The 17,204-nt window shown below is 45.4% G+C and overlaps 2 protein-coding genes across 5 annotated transcripts in view; one reads left to right on the top strand and one right to left on the bottom strand.

Moving 5' to 3' along the window:
- The window catches only part of SLC3A2 (solute carrier family 3 member 2), an 18,019-nt gene extending 945 nt beyond the window's left edge, over positions 1 to 17,074 (top strand). The window contains exons 2-9 of the mRNA XM_085855937.1: positions 2,753 to 2,926; positions 7,136 to 7,227; positions 7,361 to 7,438; positions 7,571 to 7,638; positions 15,517 to 15,706; positions 15,817 to 15,954; positions 16,058 to 16,177; positions 16,299 to 17,074. Coding sequence (XP_085712063.1) covers positions 2,753 to 2,926; positions 7,136 to 7,227; positions 7,361 to 7,438; positions 7,571 to 7,638; positions 15,517 to 15,706; positions 15,817 to 15,954; positions 16,058 to 16,177; positions 16,299 to 16,649 — 1,211 coding nt within the window. The 3' untranslated portion in view covers positions 16,650 to 17,074. The remainder of the gene's footprint in view (positions 1 to 2,752; positions 2,927 to 7,135; positions 7,228 to 7,360; positions 7,439 to 7,570; positions 7,639 to 15,516; positions 15,707 to 15,816; positions 15,955 to 16,057; positions 16,178 to 16,298) is intronic.
- Positions 14,010 to 17,204, bottom strand: part of PREPL (prolyl endopeptidase like) — a 38,096-nt gene continuing 34,901 nt past the window's right edge. For all 4 annotated transcript variants that reach the window (XM_085855933.1, XM_085855934.1, XM_085855935.1 and 1 more), the window contains one exon: positions 14,010 to 17,204. In XM_085855933.1, the coding sequence (XP_085712059.1) occupies positions 17,157 to 17,204 (48 nt within the window). In that variant the 3' untranslated portion in view covers positions 14,010 to 17,156.

Raw genomic sequence — 17,204 nt, 5'->3', positions numbered from 1 at the left:
GCCGAGTAACATGGCGGCGTGTGCGGAGAGAAAGTGGCGACAATGGTGCGTGCAACGTGAATCGTTCACTGGGCCTAGTAACATGGCGGCGTGTGCGGAGAGAAAGTGGCGACAATGGTGCGTGCAACGTGAATCGTTCACTGGGCCTAGTAACATGGCGGCGTGTGCGGAGAGAAAGTGGCGACAATGGTGCGTGCAACGTGAATCGTTCACTGGGCCTAGTAACATGGCGGCGTGTGCGGAGAGAAAGTGGCGACAATGGTGCGTGTAACGTGAATCGTTCACTGGGCCTAGTAACATGGCGGCGTGTGCGGAGAGAAAGTGGCGACAATGGTGCGTGTAACGTGAATCGTTCACTGGGCCTAGTAACATGGCGGCGTGTGCGGAGAGAAAGTGGCGACAATGGTGCGTGTAATGTGAATCGTTCACTGGGCCGAGTAACATGGCGGCGTGTGCGGAGAGAAGGTGGCGACAATGGTGCGTGTAACGTGAATCGTTCACTGGGTCGAGTAACATGGCGGCGTGTGCGGAGAGAAGGTGGCGACAATGGTGCGTGCAACGTGAATCGTTCACTGGGCCTAGTAACATGGCGGCGTGTGCGGAGAGAAGGTGGCGACAATGGTGCGTGTAACGTGAATCGTTCACTGGGCCGAGTAACATGGCGGCGTGTGCGGAGAGAAGGTGGCGACAATGGTGCGTGTAACGTGACTCGCCATAATCCTTCCAGTCTTGGATCTAGTTCAATGGTTCATCCACGCGTCACGTGCCCATCTCCCAGATCGATTTGATCACGTGGTGCTCGTACGAAACATTAAAAAAAATGCTTTATGTAAATTTTCTACATCCAACACCACTGAATCTGAGCTAACAACAACAAAATAAACAAAGATTGTGATTGGCCAATCAGAGGAGACCCTGTGAGGACCGTATGGATCGCGTGCCACGGACGTGTTTCCACACAGTTGGTTCTCTGTGCTGTTGAGAGGCCGAACGCTCCGATTGCATCATGTTAGCTCGCGAGGCGTGCACTCGACTGATCTGGATCAAACCGGTCTCCTTGTAGTCTTTGTATTCGTCCGACGCAGGCAACCCCCGTTCATTGCACGTGGGGGGGGGGGGGACGAGCAGGAGTTTCATCACGTTTCCCCAAGTTGTCTGTGTCCATAGTCCCAAATCGATCACTTATTACTCCATATATATATATATATATATATATATATATATATATATATATATATATATATATATATATATATATATATATATATATATAATAATTTGGTGGGGTGTGTGGGGGTTCATTTTACCGGGCGTAGTGGCGTGCGCCTGTAATCCGGCTACTCGGAGGCTTGGGTTGGAGGATCGCTTGAAGACGGGAACTCTGCACTGGGCCGCACTATGAGAAGGTGTAGGGCAGCCCAGAATCGTGGTGAAACCCAATCCTTATCCCTGTGTCGTAAGAGGCGACCAGGGTTGCGTCAGGAAGGGCATCCGGCGTAAAACATGTGCCAAATCACTATGCGGATCATAACGGATGATCCGCTGTGGCGACCCTTAACGGGAGCAGCCGAAAGACGAACAACAGTGGGGGTTCATTTTGTGCTCCATCACAGCATTTGTAGCTTTGGTCCACACTGTGATGCAAGCACTAGGCTATGACGTCATGATCTGAAATCGTGCCTGGCTGGCGTGACACGCAGCTGCTGAGTCCTCGTGATGGTGAAACTTGCCAACCTTGTTTTCGACTTTGGTCGAAGTTTGTGTGTTATGGGTGGGTATTGAGTTTGGGGAAAAGTTTTATTTTTTTTTTCGAATAAATCAAGTATTCACCATATTATCGCAGATTGTTCACTCTCTCGCTGAAGATATGTTAAGATTTCTAAGCTCTGGATTTTCTGCTTGCTTTGCTCCGTTGGTGTCAGGACTGCAGTTCGAATGCTAAGGGGTGAAACCTTAGAACGGAACTTTTGTGGAGCTCGTACCTCCGCCAGGCCGAACGGTTTACGTTCTGGATCCCACCAAGAGGACTAATCTGGATCCTGACCTGAAACAAAATCGAATCTGCTTGTTGCCGTCACCGAACCAACTCGTTCACCAAGTTTTGTCAAAACTCGTCCACAACTTTTTCTTTCTGAGATATCGTGCCACATATAGTTTTTGTTCCCACAACTCTATGGTGAAGAATCGTCTCAAAATTTTTTTTTTAAAGATTTGAGTGTCTGGATCTTCACCAAAATTGAATCGATTCGTCCTCATCACACACCCAACCTGTCTGAAATTTCGTCCAAATCCATCTATAACCTTTTGAGATATCCTGCACAGACAGACAGATGGGTGAACACATAACCTCCGTCCACCACCTTTGGAGGAGGTAATGACCGCATAATCTCATTTTTGAGATCCATTTGTATTGTCTTGAACAGGGTGGTCCTGATGTCCCGCAAACCCTGTTTTATTTAATTATCTTCTCCGACACAGCTATACTATACATTATTTTGCTTGCAAAGTACGACTTAAGGGCCACGCTGAACAGTGGATGATTCCCTCCCTTTTTGTAAAAAAAAAAAAAAAAAAAAATTTTTTTAAACAAAACATGGGTCTGGATAGGGTCCTGAGTGGAAATGTATTTATTGTTTTTCTTTTGGGTGTAAATTATTCGACCATGTATCTTGTTGTGATGTAACATGAGCCGGTCGGTCGTCCAAAGGTGACGTTTGAAGCCCGTGTCCCTTTTGTGACCTTTTCTCCGCAGGTTTGCTGAGCAAGATGGAGTACGTGAAGGATCTGCACGTGCACGCCTTGCTCTTAAGCCCTGTTCACAGCACGGAGCCAGCCAAGCCTGAAAACACTTTATTCTCGACGGTAGACGCCGATGTTGGAAGTATGGAAGACTTTGAGAATTTGCTTGCGGGTGCCAGCAACAAAGGTGAGGTCGACCTTTCACAAGCTTAATCAAATGGTATTTGGCACACCCACCCCCCCCCCCCCCATCTTCTCATTGGCTTCTTCCTTTTGGAGAGTTTATTTTTTCTCTCCCTGCAGAGCAAACTTCCTGAGTCTGTTTGATCTGATTCTTTCCTCCAGGGTTTCGAGATGGCTTTTCACCTCCTCAGGTCACCCCTCTCCCCCTCCTACATGCCTGATCTTTGTACCGTAATTAACTTTCCTCCAGGCCCTCCCTTCATTTCCACATTCTCTCTATCTCTATCTCTATCTCTATCTCTATCTCTATCTCTATCTCTATCTCTATCTCTATCTCTCTATCTATCTCTCTATCTATCTATCTATCTCTCTCTCTCTCTCTCTCTCTCTCTCTCTCTCTCTCTCTATCTCTATCTCTATCTCTATCTCTATCTCTATCTCTATCTCTATCTCTATCTCTATCTCTATCTCTATCTCTATCTCTATCTCTATCTCTATCTCTATCTCTATCTCTATCTCTATCTCTATCTCTATCTCTATCTCTATCTCTATCTCTATCTCTATCTCTATCTCTATCTCTATCTCTATCTCTATCTCTATCTCTATCTCTATCTCTATCTCTATCTCTATCTCTATCTCTATCTCTATCTCTATCTCTATCTCTATCTCTATCTCTATCTCTATCTCTATCTCTATCTCTATCTCTATCTCTATCTCTATCTCTATCTCTATCTCTATCTCTATCTCTATCTCTATCTCTATCTCTATCTCTATCTCTATCTCTATCTCTATCTCTATCTCTATCTCTATCTCTATCTCTATCTCTATCTCTATCTCTATCTCTATCTCTATCTCTATCTCTATCTCTATCTCTATCTCTATCTCTATCTCTATCTCTATCTCTATCTCTATCTCTATCTCTATCTCTATCTCTATCTCTATCTCTATCTCTATCTCTATCTCTATCTCTATCTCTATCTCTATCTCTATCTCTATCTCTATCTCTATCTCTATCTCTATCTCTCTCTATCTCTCTATCTCTATCTCTATCTCTCTATCTATCTCTCTATCTATCTATCTATCTATCTATCTATCTCTCTATCTATCTCTCTATCTATCTCTCTATCTATCTATCTCTCTATCTCTCTCTCTATCTATATCTCTCTCTCTATCTCTCTCTCTCTATCTCTCTATCTCTCTATCTCTCTCCGTTTGTTTGTTCAGTGCCCTTTAATATCCGATATCCCCCCTGTTTTTTCAGCCACTTACCTGTGCTGTTTGTGTTTGTATCCAGCTTGTTTCACCTTTGCCTCTCTTCCCCTTGCTCTTTTTCTCCCACCTTTCACTCTGTTCTGTGTTGTAGCTCTTCCATGAGACTTGCCTTTGTATACAAACCCCCCCTCCCCCCCCAAAAAAACCTGGATACAAATGTTACCTTCCACAACAGGTGGTCGTATGGCAGCTTAGCTGCCGGGGTAGCTATCATTTCTTGAAGCACGACTGTCGCTGATGCAGTGCCCCTCTACCAGTTCACACACCGGAACTGGTACTCGTTTCGCCGACCTCTGAAGGATAACAGGTTGAGTCAACCCCCCTGGTGTATTAATTCTTAATTCAGCGGCCGACGGGGCTTGAACTCAGGACCCTAGGATTCCAAGCCGCCACCCTAACCCCTGAGCCAACACCAGGCTCCACAACAGGTGCTGTCGTCTTTCTCTCACAACCAGTGTTAATGATCCCTCTCCTTTATTTAGTTTCTAGCATTTGGAAAGACTGGTGGAACATCCTGTACATCAGGGCCAAATCATCTGGTCTGCTCTTGCTAATTCAATACCATTACAGATCATTGGTTCCGATTGATCGTGTGCTTCCGTTTTGGAATTTCCTGCACTTTGTTGGTTCTGATTTTAAGAAATATCATAATGCTTGCGCAGCAAAGGCCAGAGGTGTTGTGTTTTTGGGTTCTCCGTCCGTTTGTCGATTATCATCAGGTTTTTATTTATTACCTCCACCACCGAAGGTAGAAGGAGGTTGTTTTCACCCCTGTCTGTCTGTTTTGCCATGATTACTTGTGAACCACCTCATGATTACATCAACCAAACTCGGTTCAAGTGTGGACTGTCATACAAAGATTAACTGATTATCCTGCCCCCCCCCCCCCCGGAGGGAGGGAGCGGGATATTGTAATCGTCCGGTTTGTTTGTCTGTCTGTCTGTTAGCAACTTTACGGCAAAACGGCTTCAGCAAACGCTATCAAATTTAATCCACAGGTGGGCAATGAACCTTGGATGACCCCATTAACCTTTGGGTCCAATTGGATCAAAGGTCAAGGTCACGAAAAGGTGAAAATCGTTTTTCGCTCATAACTTCGTCAAAAATGATCTGATTTACTTCAAACTAAGCTTATAGTGAACCTTATTGTATTTGTCACTTATAATCGTACCCATTCCTATAGTGAAAAATGCATATTTGTGAAGATCGGTAAGGTCTGAAGTTTTGGGGGTCATGGTCATCGGTCAAAATGACAAATTTTCCATTAACACTAAAACATGGTTACGAAAATACAACTTTACGTGAAAACGGCTGGCTCAAACACTGTCAAATTGTATCCACAGGTGGGCAATGAACCTCGGACGACCCCATTAACTTTTGGGTCCAATTAGGTCAAAGGTCAAGGTCAGGTCACGAAAAGGTGAAAATCGTTTTTCGCTCATAACTTCGTCAAAAATGGTTTAATTGACTTCAAACTAAGACTAAAATATTCCTTATTCTATTCCTTATAATCAACATTCAGGTTTAGAATGTATCAAATTTAAATTTGATCCCCAAAATAACTTTATGCCTTAAATGGGTGGGATTTGTTGTGCCTAGCACCACTTGTTAAATCTTGGGTTCAACAGGTCAAAGGTTATGTGCTTCATATTTGCAGACCATAACATGAGTTGAAAGCATCCGATGTCTCCTCGACATCCCTCCTCTCTCATGTGACCTTCAAATTGAGATCAAACATAACATTGTGTTGTCTAACATGGACGAAGGCATACCCATTGATACATTTGTGCAGCATTCTATTTTCCAGTTTAAGATGACCAATAAAAACAATTGAGCATTGATGATTGATTATGATAAAAAAAATAATAATAATGATAAAGGACATGCAAGTAAATATATAACTGTTGGGTGAGAGACAGAGACAGAGACAGAGACAGAGACAGAAGGTTGAGTCGTGTAGTTCATGGACACTGAGTGATCCCCATCGCGTCCCACCTTTTGGGTCTCCAATGCAGACTGTATTTGATTGGAGGAAGGAGCGTGGTTCGACGTGGTACACGGCTGTTTCCTCGTACAAGTTTTATTTTTCTCTCTTCAGTGCCACTCTAAACAGACTCCTCGGTTGAAATCAAATGGGGCGATGTGCAAGTCATATTGAGAATGGGCACCTGTGAGCTGGATGCGGCACCTTTGCACGAATGGCTCCGGCTATGCATAAATCACTTGTGGTACGCATTGCTGACACATTTTGAGGCCGTGGGTCAAAATGGTGGATCGCAGGGTGCTTGTCATTTGGCAGGCAGCATTCTGAGCGGGATGCGGTGGAACACCCCTCTGGTTCATTCTCAATAGGATTCTGCCTACAATTTGTATATTTGGGATTAAATGTTTTTATTTTTATTTTTTGTGTACACTGTCGAGGCTCGTATGAGAACTAACACACAACAAGGGGAGCAGGAGACGAGGGCTGGGACAGCGAAGGAACAAAACAAAAAAACGGTGGGTAACAGACACGAGGACATCTGTGGAAGGGAGAGGGATGAGGCGTGGTAAACAAGATTTTTCACTGCAGGGACTTTCAGGTCCTGAACGTACATGTTCGTACACTGTTTCTTCTCTCCCTCAATTATGTCAGCACCTGGACTCTGATAGATTCATGACGTGCATTTGTGCCTGGCCGGTGTGGCACCCGACCGCTGTGTGGGGGAAGGGAGAGCCGTTGATTGTTGGAAAACAGAATTTTGGCATTTGGGTCGGCAAATATTTTTGGTGTGTGTGTGTGTGTGTGTGTGTGTGTGTGTGTGTGTGTGTGTGTGTGTGTGTGTGTGTGTGTGTGTGTGTGTGTGTGTGTGTGTGTGTGTGTGTGTGTGTGTGTGTGTGTGTGTGTGTGTGTGTGTGTGTGTACATAGTATTTGTGGTTCAGGTATGTTTGTTTCTACAGATATCAAGATTATCTTGGATCTCACTCAGAATTACAAGTCGCCTCGAGCCAAGTGGCTTCCTGGCAGCAAGAATTTGGAACACGACGTGGCGGTGAATAGTTCGAAATTTGCACGATTGTTTGAACTGCTCTGTGCACAGAATAGGGAATGTACTCATTGTACTGTCCTTGGAACTTGGACATGGTGTTTATGGATTTGTCATTGGTACATGATCTGTTTTTCAGATGGCTATGGAATTCTGGATGGAGAAGGGTGTGTATGGTTTCCTAATCACACACGTAGAAGAACTTGACTTTACAAAGGTAAGGCATAACTTCCCTACGAGTGGAAAATTTTGGGCTGAAAGTTTTAAACTAAACTTTGCACCACTCTGCTTGATATTTATGATGGTTGAACCCTTTACATCTGAGCGATTTGTGTCGTACTGCACTCAGATGGCAAAAGAAATGCTGAGTTTGTGGCACAACAAGACAAAGGATTATGGCTCGGGCAAAAACCAGAGGTTTGTCACCATTTTTTGGAATTCAGTCTTTAGCTTGCTTCTCCACTCAAGTCAAACCTTAATGCTCACCTCCATGCAGTCATCCCTCTTGCATGTTGAATTATTGCCTAGTGTAATTTGGGAATCGAAACATACGGTCATGTGCAGTCTGGTCAAAAAGGGTTACATGTCAGACCCATGTAATGGATGCTGCAGGTGTGATGGCCCCATTCCTATCATAACGATGTCCTCACTATGCTTGCGTAGTTCCCAACCGGCATTCCCAAACTGGCGTTGAAGCAACAGGATTGGTAATTGTGCAATCCAAGAAGGTCCAAAACAATCTAGTACAACGAAAAGTTATTTTTTTACCTGCACTACCGAAGGTGAAGGACGTTATGTTTTCACCCATTTCTGTCTGTCTGTGTGCAGGATATCTCAAAAAGTTGTGGATTGATCTAGATGAAGTTTTGTGGACAGGTTGAGTGTGTGACAAGGACGAACTGATTAGATTTTGGTAAAAATCTGGATCTGGATCCGACTGCTAGATTTTTAAGTGATTCTTCACCATTGAGAGACAGGGCCAAAAACGATATATAGCATGATGTCTCAGAAAGTTGTGGACGGATTGGGATGAAACTTGGTGGACACGTTGAGTGTGTGATAAGGAAGAATTGATTTGATTTTGGAGAAGATCTGGATACGAGGATTATTTGATTGTTAAAGTGATTCTTCACCATTGAGAGATAGGGCCAAAATGATATTTAGTTGGGCAACTTAGCGAAATATAGCATAACAATTGTGCATTTTGTGAGGAAAGCACCACATTTGGCACACTAGTAGCCTAACATATTATGAACAGATTTGGATATTGGGCCATCTCAAATTCAGCCGCTGATGGCTGTGGCAGCCATTTTCCACTGCCATCAATTTTTGAGATGGCCCAATATCCAAATCTGTTCATAATATGATAGGCTACTAGTGTGCCAAATGTGGTGCTTTCCTCACAAAATACACAATTGTTATGCTAAGTTGCCCCACTAATTGTACTGTATAGCATGATATTTCAAAAATGTATTGAGCCCGATGTGTTCTCGTAGATCAGGTATTACGTGGCGAAGGTATGTGCTCTTCCGAGTGCCCTTCTAGTTGTGTGTGCGCGTGCGCACGCACACCGTAAAACCCCGGCATTCATGAGTGATACGTTGTTGAAAACTGCCGCAAAGTCAGGGCATTCTTCAATGGGGAAGAGGGGGCTAGGTTCGCAAGGGCTCGTGATTCATTAGGGGAAATTTTTAAAAGTTTAAGAACACTAATGCACATAGTTTGTTTCATTTAAAAAATGTTTACAAACAATACTGTGAACAATTACAAAATGTTGGCTAAGTCTTGCCTTGAGTCGTGTTATTTTATTGAAAAAGACCCGTTTGTTTTGCTTCGATCTTGCACGATCCCCAAAGCACGTCTTTATCACCAAAATAGTTGCTGTTTTAACTGCTCAGAGTTTAAGTTTGAGGGAAGATATTCTGTATCTGAGAAAGGTAGACGTTGAGTTAAATTGCATAATTTTAAACGTCCTGGCATCATGGTCTTTGTGTTTTAATTTTAGATCCAAAAATAAAAGCTCATTTTTCCTTACCATGAACCAGCCTCACTGATCGATATGAGTTTTACACCATATATTACACTTTAATCATGTGCGTAACAAAAGGAATCAAGACTTAAAACTAAACTATATATATATATATATATATATATATATATATATATATATATATATATATATATATATATATATATATATATATATATATACAGTTTTCCATCAATTAACAGCACTTGGCACACAGATAATTAATTATGGCTTTCATATGCACAAAATTATTTTTTTTGAGATCAGATCTAAGATGACCGACTGGTGGCCATTTTGTCAGAAATCGGTTTATTGTGTCCAATAACATGTACCTAAGTGTTTCACATATATTTTTTAGCACTATTACTTGCCGATATAGGGCTGATTCTAAAATTATCATTTTTGGTGGCCATCTTGAAAAAGAAACATGTTTCCCAACTTGGATTTTCAGTGACTTTTAGTATGTCATTCTATAGCATACTTGGAGTGAAAAAAAAAAACACTTGAATGGTTTCTATTGCAATTTGTGGTGGGTTTGGCAATATATTTTCATAGATTCCCTGGCTTATGTATGCACAACTGACTTGAGTGGTCATGAGACATTTGCCAAGTTTGAACAAGGTCGGACCATGCATGTCCGAGAAATGGTTGGGGACACGTTTAAGTGACAACATGGCCGCCAGTCGGCCTTTTTTGATAAAATGTCCAAATAAAGTGAGGGGCACATGTATGCCATCATTTACTGTGCTTGTGCCAAGTTTGAACAAAATCAGACAATGCACATTTGAGAAATGGTTGGGGACATGTTTAAGTAACAAAATGGCCACCAGTCGGTCATCTTGGATCTGATCTCAAAAAAAAAAAAAATTATGTGCATATGTAAGCCATAATTAATTATCTGTGTGCTAAGTGGGGGGAAGAGAGCTGTTAATTGATGGAAAACAGCAGTATTGCATTTGTTGGGGTGGCAAAATTTTTGGTAAACATGTGTGTATATAGTGTTGCGGTCTTCGCGCCCGCCGGCGTGCGACGGCCACGTAACTCGAATCGCGGCACGTCGCCCACCGGACGGACAATCCAGTCGTGACCCTCTCGGACTAACGCCGGGAACCAGTCACGGGTGGACCTTTCGGTCTCACCGCGATCGAGCCAATCAGCCCCCGCGTGGGATAGGGTTGCTCGCCAAATTCGAACTACCTAAGTACCCACGCGGAGGGTAGACCGGGCGATCGCACCTCGCCGCAGGTCGACTTCGGACACGGGCCACTTAAGCGACCCGTTCCGTACTATCAGAATAACCGAGCGGTGTTATCGTCGACCTCGACGGTTCGATTAATTATCGGGCGTACTCAGCCCACTACCAACCCTTTACGTGAAGCAAGATGGGGACTCAATGGGGGAAAAGACGAAGCGAAGCGGGAGACAGTTCAACAATAAAGCACATTTATTCGCGACGAACGGAAAGCACACAAATACAATTCCACCAAATGCACACAAAAAAAAGAAAACACAATTCCATTTACACAAAAAGCAAACATAAAAGTGAAAACACAGTGCAGAGCTAATTCCGACTACCGAGCACACGGCAACACTTATACAATTCTACTTCACAGACGGCGCCGACAACACATACCCAAAACCAAGGAAAAGAAATACCCTCAAGAATGAGGTAGGCCTGGGGCCGAGACCTGGTCGGGCCTACCCGTCTGGTGATGAGACGCGGAGCGGCGATGGCCCCGCAACCCGCGGGCCTCGTGGACAGTGCCTGGCAGGGGGTGGGAACGGGGCCCCCTTGGTCGCACTATCTCAGCGCGGGGGGAAACAGGAGGGGGTTGCTGATGCTCGGGGTATAGAGGATCTTTATTATGTGCGCGACGAGCGTCTCCACCTCGGCCAGGTCGCGCTGCCGGCCTCCCAGGGGTGCAGCTCCCTGCACGACGCGAGCACCCCCTCGTCCGCCCTCGCCGCCTCTCCACAGCTCGTCCCCTCCGTTCCGACTTCAACGCACACGACGAGCAGCTCCACCGCCCGCGAAGTCTTGACTCTCTGTTCCGACTCCTTCGCCTCGTTCCGACTCCTTCGCCTCGTTCCGACCTTTACGACTCGTTCTGCTGACTCCCTCGCCTCGTTCCGACTCCTTCGCCTCGTTCCGACTCCTTCGCCTCGTTCCGACTTTTACTACTCCTTTGACTGACGAACACCGTCCTTTTATCCCCCCGTAACTTCGCCTTTGACCCCCTCCCTTTGACCTTTCAACTCGCTCCCCATTGGCCCGAGAAAAAGTGGGCGTGAAGGCTTTTTGATCCACAAATTTGCATATATCGATCGCCCTGGGGGCGGGGCCAATTCGCCCCTCGCTCACCGATTGGACGGCAAAAAGTGGGCGTGTGTCGTTTTGGATCCGTTTTTGAAGCAGAAAATCCGTGATTTTGTACACGCTGTTCAACGTGCGCCCTACACGAGTCCAGCATCGGTGCCCATGAGTGGCGCGAGATGACGGTGATGCGATGGTGGCGAGTTGCGACGGTAAAGGTCATGGCGGTTGTGGTGAAGCGGCGTTGTGGTTGGTGGTTGTTGTTGTGGTTGTGATGGTGGCGATTGGTCCAAAATAAAGATAGTAAAAGAAAAACGGCTATCCTGAAGAGTCGCAGCACGTATAAATGACATGTATTCCCACTAGACAACGGGTTTGGGCCTAACTACACATGCACTTACCGAGATACCTCACCTAAGGGACCTGAATGGTGGTTTGCGAATCTGGTAACCACAACAATAGTTTGACTTCTGCTACTCCTTGTCTTGGATGTTTTCTTGTTTTTCTTTTGCTTTATCCTCTTTAACCTTACCTAGTCCCTTACCTGGAGTGGTTTTACGCTTTGTTTGGAGCGATTACCATTTTAAAACAAACAAGCAGTCATAGACTGGTACTTACGAAATCGTCAACTTGACCTCTGACCTTGTCTAATAAAAGCTGTCTCGAGAGAAGGTAGCGACGCAAACCAGAAGTTTCTACGATGATTCTGTACCAAACCATCAAAAATGGAATGTTTGGACCTCACTGTGACCTTGACCTTTGACCAATTTTGACCAAAATCTAATCGGCACTAGCTATCACCCTCCTGAATCACTTGGTGTAATTTGACATTGGTAGCTTCTTCCGTTCTCGAGTTGTCGTGCCGACAAACAAACACAGGACGGAAGTGATCAATATACTTAGGAAATCTTTAGATTTCGTAAGTAAAAAACGTGCAATATATACATACACACCCTGTTTAGCGCTCACCTTGCATTCCTGGAAGAGTGATTGTTGAAAAACTCGCTAAAAGGGGTCATTATGCCATTGTTTATATGGAGATCCGTTCAGCATTATTTCTTATGCATAGGTAGGTGGTGTATGAGGGCTTCATTGGGGGGATGGGTCTCAGCACGAACAATCAATAGATGGTAAGCATTAATTTATTGATTAAAGTTTTTAAAATAATTTATAACATCAAGTACTTACAAGCCTGGAGTTAGATTAAGGGTTATGGTGGTTGGCTTAAGATCTTAGGATCTTCAGTTTGAGCCCCTGATGTGCCATTGAAATCTCATCAGCTGGATTGACTCAGCCTGTCGTCCTTCTAATGTCGGCTGAATGGTAACAGGGGCACTGCATCAGTGAAGCAGCCATGCTTCCAGAGCTGATGCAAGCATCAGCTTCCTACATGCATGGCAGAGGTGGGAGCAGCTCCTGCTGAGAATATGGGCCAGAGTAGTGGACTGGGCAGAAGCTTTTATTTTGTCTGCATTGTTGACGATTGTTCTAATGAGGTCGACATAGCCAAGTCTAATGCATGTAGCCTTAACACTTACATTTTTCTCATCCAACGCAATGCTTTTCATTGACACTTTTGTCACATTTCCAGCATGAACAGTTACAGGCCTTTTTCTTGGCATTCTCCAACACAAATGCTCACAAAAACATGTGTGAATGCACGAGTGAATTAATCGTGTTTCGAGTAGCAATATTGCTTTCCTTCCTTCCTACAGAAATGTTTGCCTAGGTTCATACAATGTGGAGTCATTGCACAGATAAGTGGCAACGGCGTCATACAGCCACTTGAAAGTACCCGGGGTACCCACCTCTCTTATTGCAACACTTTGCTGAGAAATACACCAGTCACATTTCCTGCTTTGATGGTGCATTTGGTTTGTTTTAAAAAAAAAAAAAAAAAACCAAACTAATTAAAAAAAAAAAATTCATTCGTAGTTTTTGAAACAATTTTTGTGATCCTGATAATTTTTCAGGTTATTCACAAGTTATGGTGGTGAAAGGTGATGTGAATGCCAAAGGTATTGTTACGGATTCGCGCCCGCCGGCGTGCTGACGGCCACGTAACTCGAATCGCGGCACGTCGCCCACCGGACGGACAATCCAGTCGTGACCCTCTCGGACTAACGCCGGGAACCAGTCACGGGTGGACCTTTCGGTCTCACCGCGATCGAGCCAATCGGCCCCCGCGTGGGATAGGGTTGCTCGCCAAATTCGACCTACCTAAGTACCCACACGGAGGGTAGACCGGGCGATCGCACCTCGCCGCAGGTCGACTTCGGACACGGGCCACTTAAGCGACCCGTTCCGTACTATCGGGATAACCGAGCGGTGTTATCGTCGGCCTCGATGGTTCGATTAATTATCGGGCGTATTCAGCCCACTACCAACCCTTTACGTGAAGCAAGATGAGGATTCAATGAGAGAAATGACGAAGCGAAGCGGGAAAGCAGTTCAACATAAAGCACATTTATTCGCGATGAACGGAAAGCACACATATACAATTCCACCAAAAGCACATAGAAGAAAAAGAAACACAATGCAATTTTACACAAAAAGCAAATGTAAAAGCGAAGACACAATGCAGAGCTATCCGACTACCGAGCACACGGCAACACTTATACAATTCTACTTCACAGACGGCGCCGACAACACATACCCAAAACCAAGAAAAAGAACACCCTCAAGGATGAGGCGGGCCTGGGGCCGAGACCGGGTCAGGCCTACCCGTCTGATGATGAGGCGCGAAGTGGCGATGGTGCCTCAACTCCGCGGGCCTCGCGGACGGTGTCTGGTAGGGGGTGGGAAGGGGGCCCCCTTGGTCGCACTATCTCAGCGCAGGGGGAAACAGGAGGGGGTTGCTGATGCTCGGGGAAAGGAGGATTTTTACTCTGCCTCGGGTCCCGCGACGAGCGTCTCCACCTCGACCAGGTCGCGCCGTCGGCCTCCCTGGTGTGCAGCTCCCGGCACCGACGCGAGCACCCCCTCGTCTGCCTTCTCCGCTGCCGCCTCTCCACAGCTCCGTCCTCTTCGCTCCGACTCCAACTCCCAACTCTTCCTCCTGCGAACTTCCCAACTGCACTCAACTCCAACGCACACGACGACGACGACGACGACGACGACGACCAACTCTTTTCTGACGAACGCAGCCGCTTATATAAGCCCCGTGGCTTCGCCTTTGACCCCCTGCCTTCGACCTTTCACCTCGCTCCCCATTGGCCCGAGAAAAAGTGGGCGTGAATGCATTTTGATCCATGAATTTGCATATAGCGACCGCCCTCCAACGCCCTGGAGGCGGGGGCCAAATCGCCTCTCGCTCACCGATTGGACGGAACAAAAGTGGGCGTGTATCGTTTTTGATCCGTTTTTGGAGCGGAAAATCCGTGGTTTTGTACACGCTGTTCGGCGCGCGCCCTGCACGAGTCCAATACCGGTACCCACAAGCGGCGCAAGAACGGTGGCGATGCGACGGTTGCGAGGTGTGACGGGAAAGGTCGTGGCTGTTGTGGTGAAGCGGCGTTGTGGTGGGTGGTTGATGTTGTGACGACTGTTGAGACGCGGTTGGCGGTGGTAACAATGGCGGTTGGTCCAAAATAAAGATAGTAAAAGAAAAACGGCTATCCTGAAGAGTCGCAGCACGCATGAATGACATGTATTTCCACTAGACAATGGGTTTGGGCCTAACTACACATATACTTACGGAGATATCTCACCTAAGGGACCTGAATGGTGGTTTGCGAATTTGGTAACCACAACAGTATGTTAAAATTGCTCGGCTTCCACCATATTTTGTAAATTGTCAAGGTGGCAAGTAATTCCAAGGACATCAGCTGTAGTGCATTGTTTTAATGGCTGAAACATTGACAGCTGAACTCGTTATGTTTTCAGGTTTTCTTAAAACCAAATTCTGTGGAATGGTGCATGAAAGGTACACCTGTTTGGTTTAATCATGCAGGGTGCTGATGGTGAGCTCCGCTGATGGCAAGCTTGCAGATGAAGTTGTACGGGGAGGCCTGGCCGACATGGCAATCCCTCAAGATTTAACAAATCTCTTGCAAGTTTCTGACAATATTGGTCCAGGCCTCCTTACTAATGTGCTGAATAACATGATGCCTGGTGGTGATGCTGGACTTCGAGGATGGGTGGTACGAAAGCATCATTGTACTCGTTTTAATTTCACTTGGTGTTGAATGGAAAGAATGGTTGCCCTGACCTTTGCTTGAATAATATGCTGAATTACCTGGCCTTGTGACAGATTGGTGGGCCTGGGCATGGTCACCTGGCTTCTGTTGTGCCAAAAGACCTGAGCGGTGTTTTGAGCATTTTATTACTGACGCTACCCGGCACACCGTTTATCAGCTACGGTGATGAGATTGGCCTGCAGGAGATTGAGGTAAAGTGGTGGGTGGCAGATTCTGGGTGAGCAGCTCAAGTGTTAAATAAATTGCTCGTGTTCCTAAAGGCTGAAGGCTTTGGTGGATATTGTTTTCTGGCAGAATGTCACATGGACGCATGAGGCCATGGCCATGCAATGGTCCAACTCGGAAAACGCCGGCTTTACCAACGGCAAATGCAAGATTCCAGTGAACCCGGAGTACACCACTCAGAATGTGCAGGTGCGTGAATAAAGTGACTTTAAGGCAAATGGTTGTGCAGAGCTTGTTCTGGGTATGCGATAGGCAACCCACTGTACTGTAAGGCCTTGAAACCATTCCTCAAAAAGCTTTCCTCCCACAGAGTTTCAGTGGCCTGAAATCGAACTCTTCACTGCTCATGTACCAGAAATTAAACAAACTCAAGTGGAACGACTGGTCTGTGAAGTATGGCAACATATCAGTCGTGAAAGACACCGGCACACTGCTGTCTTACAAGCTTGTGTGGGATCGTAGTTCTCGCTTCCTCATCTGCCTCAACTTCGGCAATGAGACCTCAAGGTACAACATGGCCGGTTTCGACAGGGACTTGCCCGAGACAGCTACCGTGGTGACGGGCACGCATGGAGTCTCAGGAAAGAAGATTCTCCTCACAGAGCTTGACCTGGGGCCTTACGAAGGTATTGTATTCAAGTATCAATTTGAGGGGGAGTAGTTGTAGTTTCCACTTGTAGCTTTCATTGCTTTTTATTTCTGGCAGTTGCAAGAGAACATTAGTGCACATCAGCTTGACTCTAACCCCCCCCCCCCCAATGATTGCAATAACTTCACAAAACTGGTGGTTCAATAGCTTGTTGAAGAAATATTGGGAAAGTTTAAACCATTCCAAAGGTGTAAAATGGTGGCTCAGTGCGTGCTAAAGTATCCCACCACTTATTGATTGAATTATTCTATTTTTCCCCATTGGTACCAGTCATTTGTTTCAACAAGGAAATACCTATTTGGGATTTCTTTTTTCATGAATTGCTTTTAATTTTTTTTTTTTCTTGCCTTGAATTGCCATTCTGCAAGAGCTTGCAATTGCAAATATCATTTTGCCCTCTGAAGTAGTGTTGGTATAAAATAAACAGAACATTCTTCCCCTGTGGTCTGAGTTTAATGCTTGCTTCATTCAAGATCTCACCCAAGCAAACGGCAGTTTCCAGGAGAAGTAATGCCATCGTCAGATCAGACCGATTTCTCGCCATAGGAAAGCCAGCTGCTTGGAAAG

The sequence above is a fragment of the Eptatretus burgeri genome, chromosome 15, assembly GCF_056783735.1.
Source record: "Eptatretus burgeri isolate ZD-2024b chromosome 15, Ebu_testis_v1, whole genome shotgun sequence".
Classification (NCBI taxonomy): Eukaryota; Metazoa; Chordata; class Myxini; order Myxiniformes; family Myxinidae; genus Eptatretus; species Eptatretus burgeri.
The sequence above is the reverse complement of the archived record's forward strand: the minus strand, read 5'-3'. Positions and strand labels throughout refer to the sequence as shown.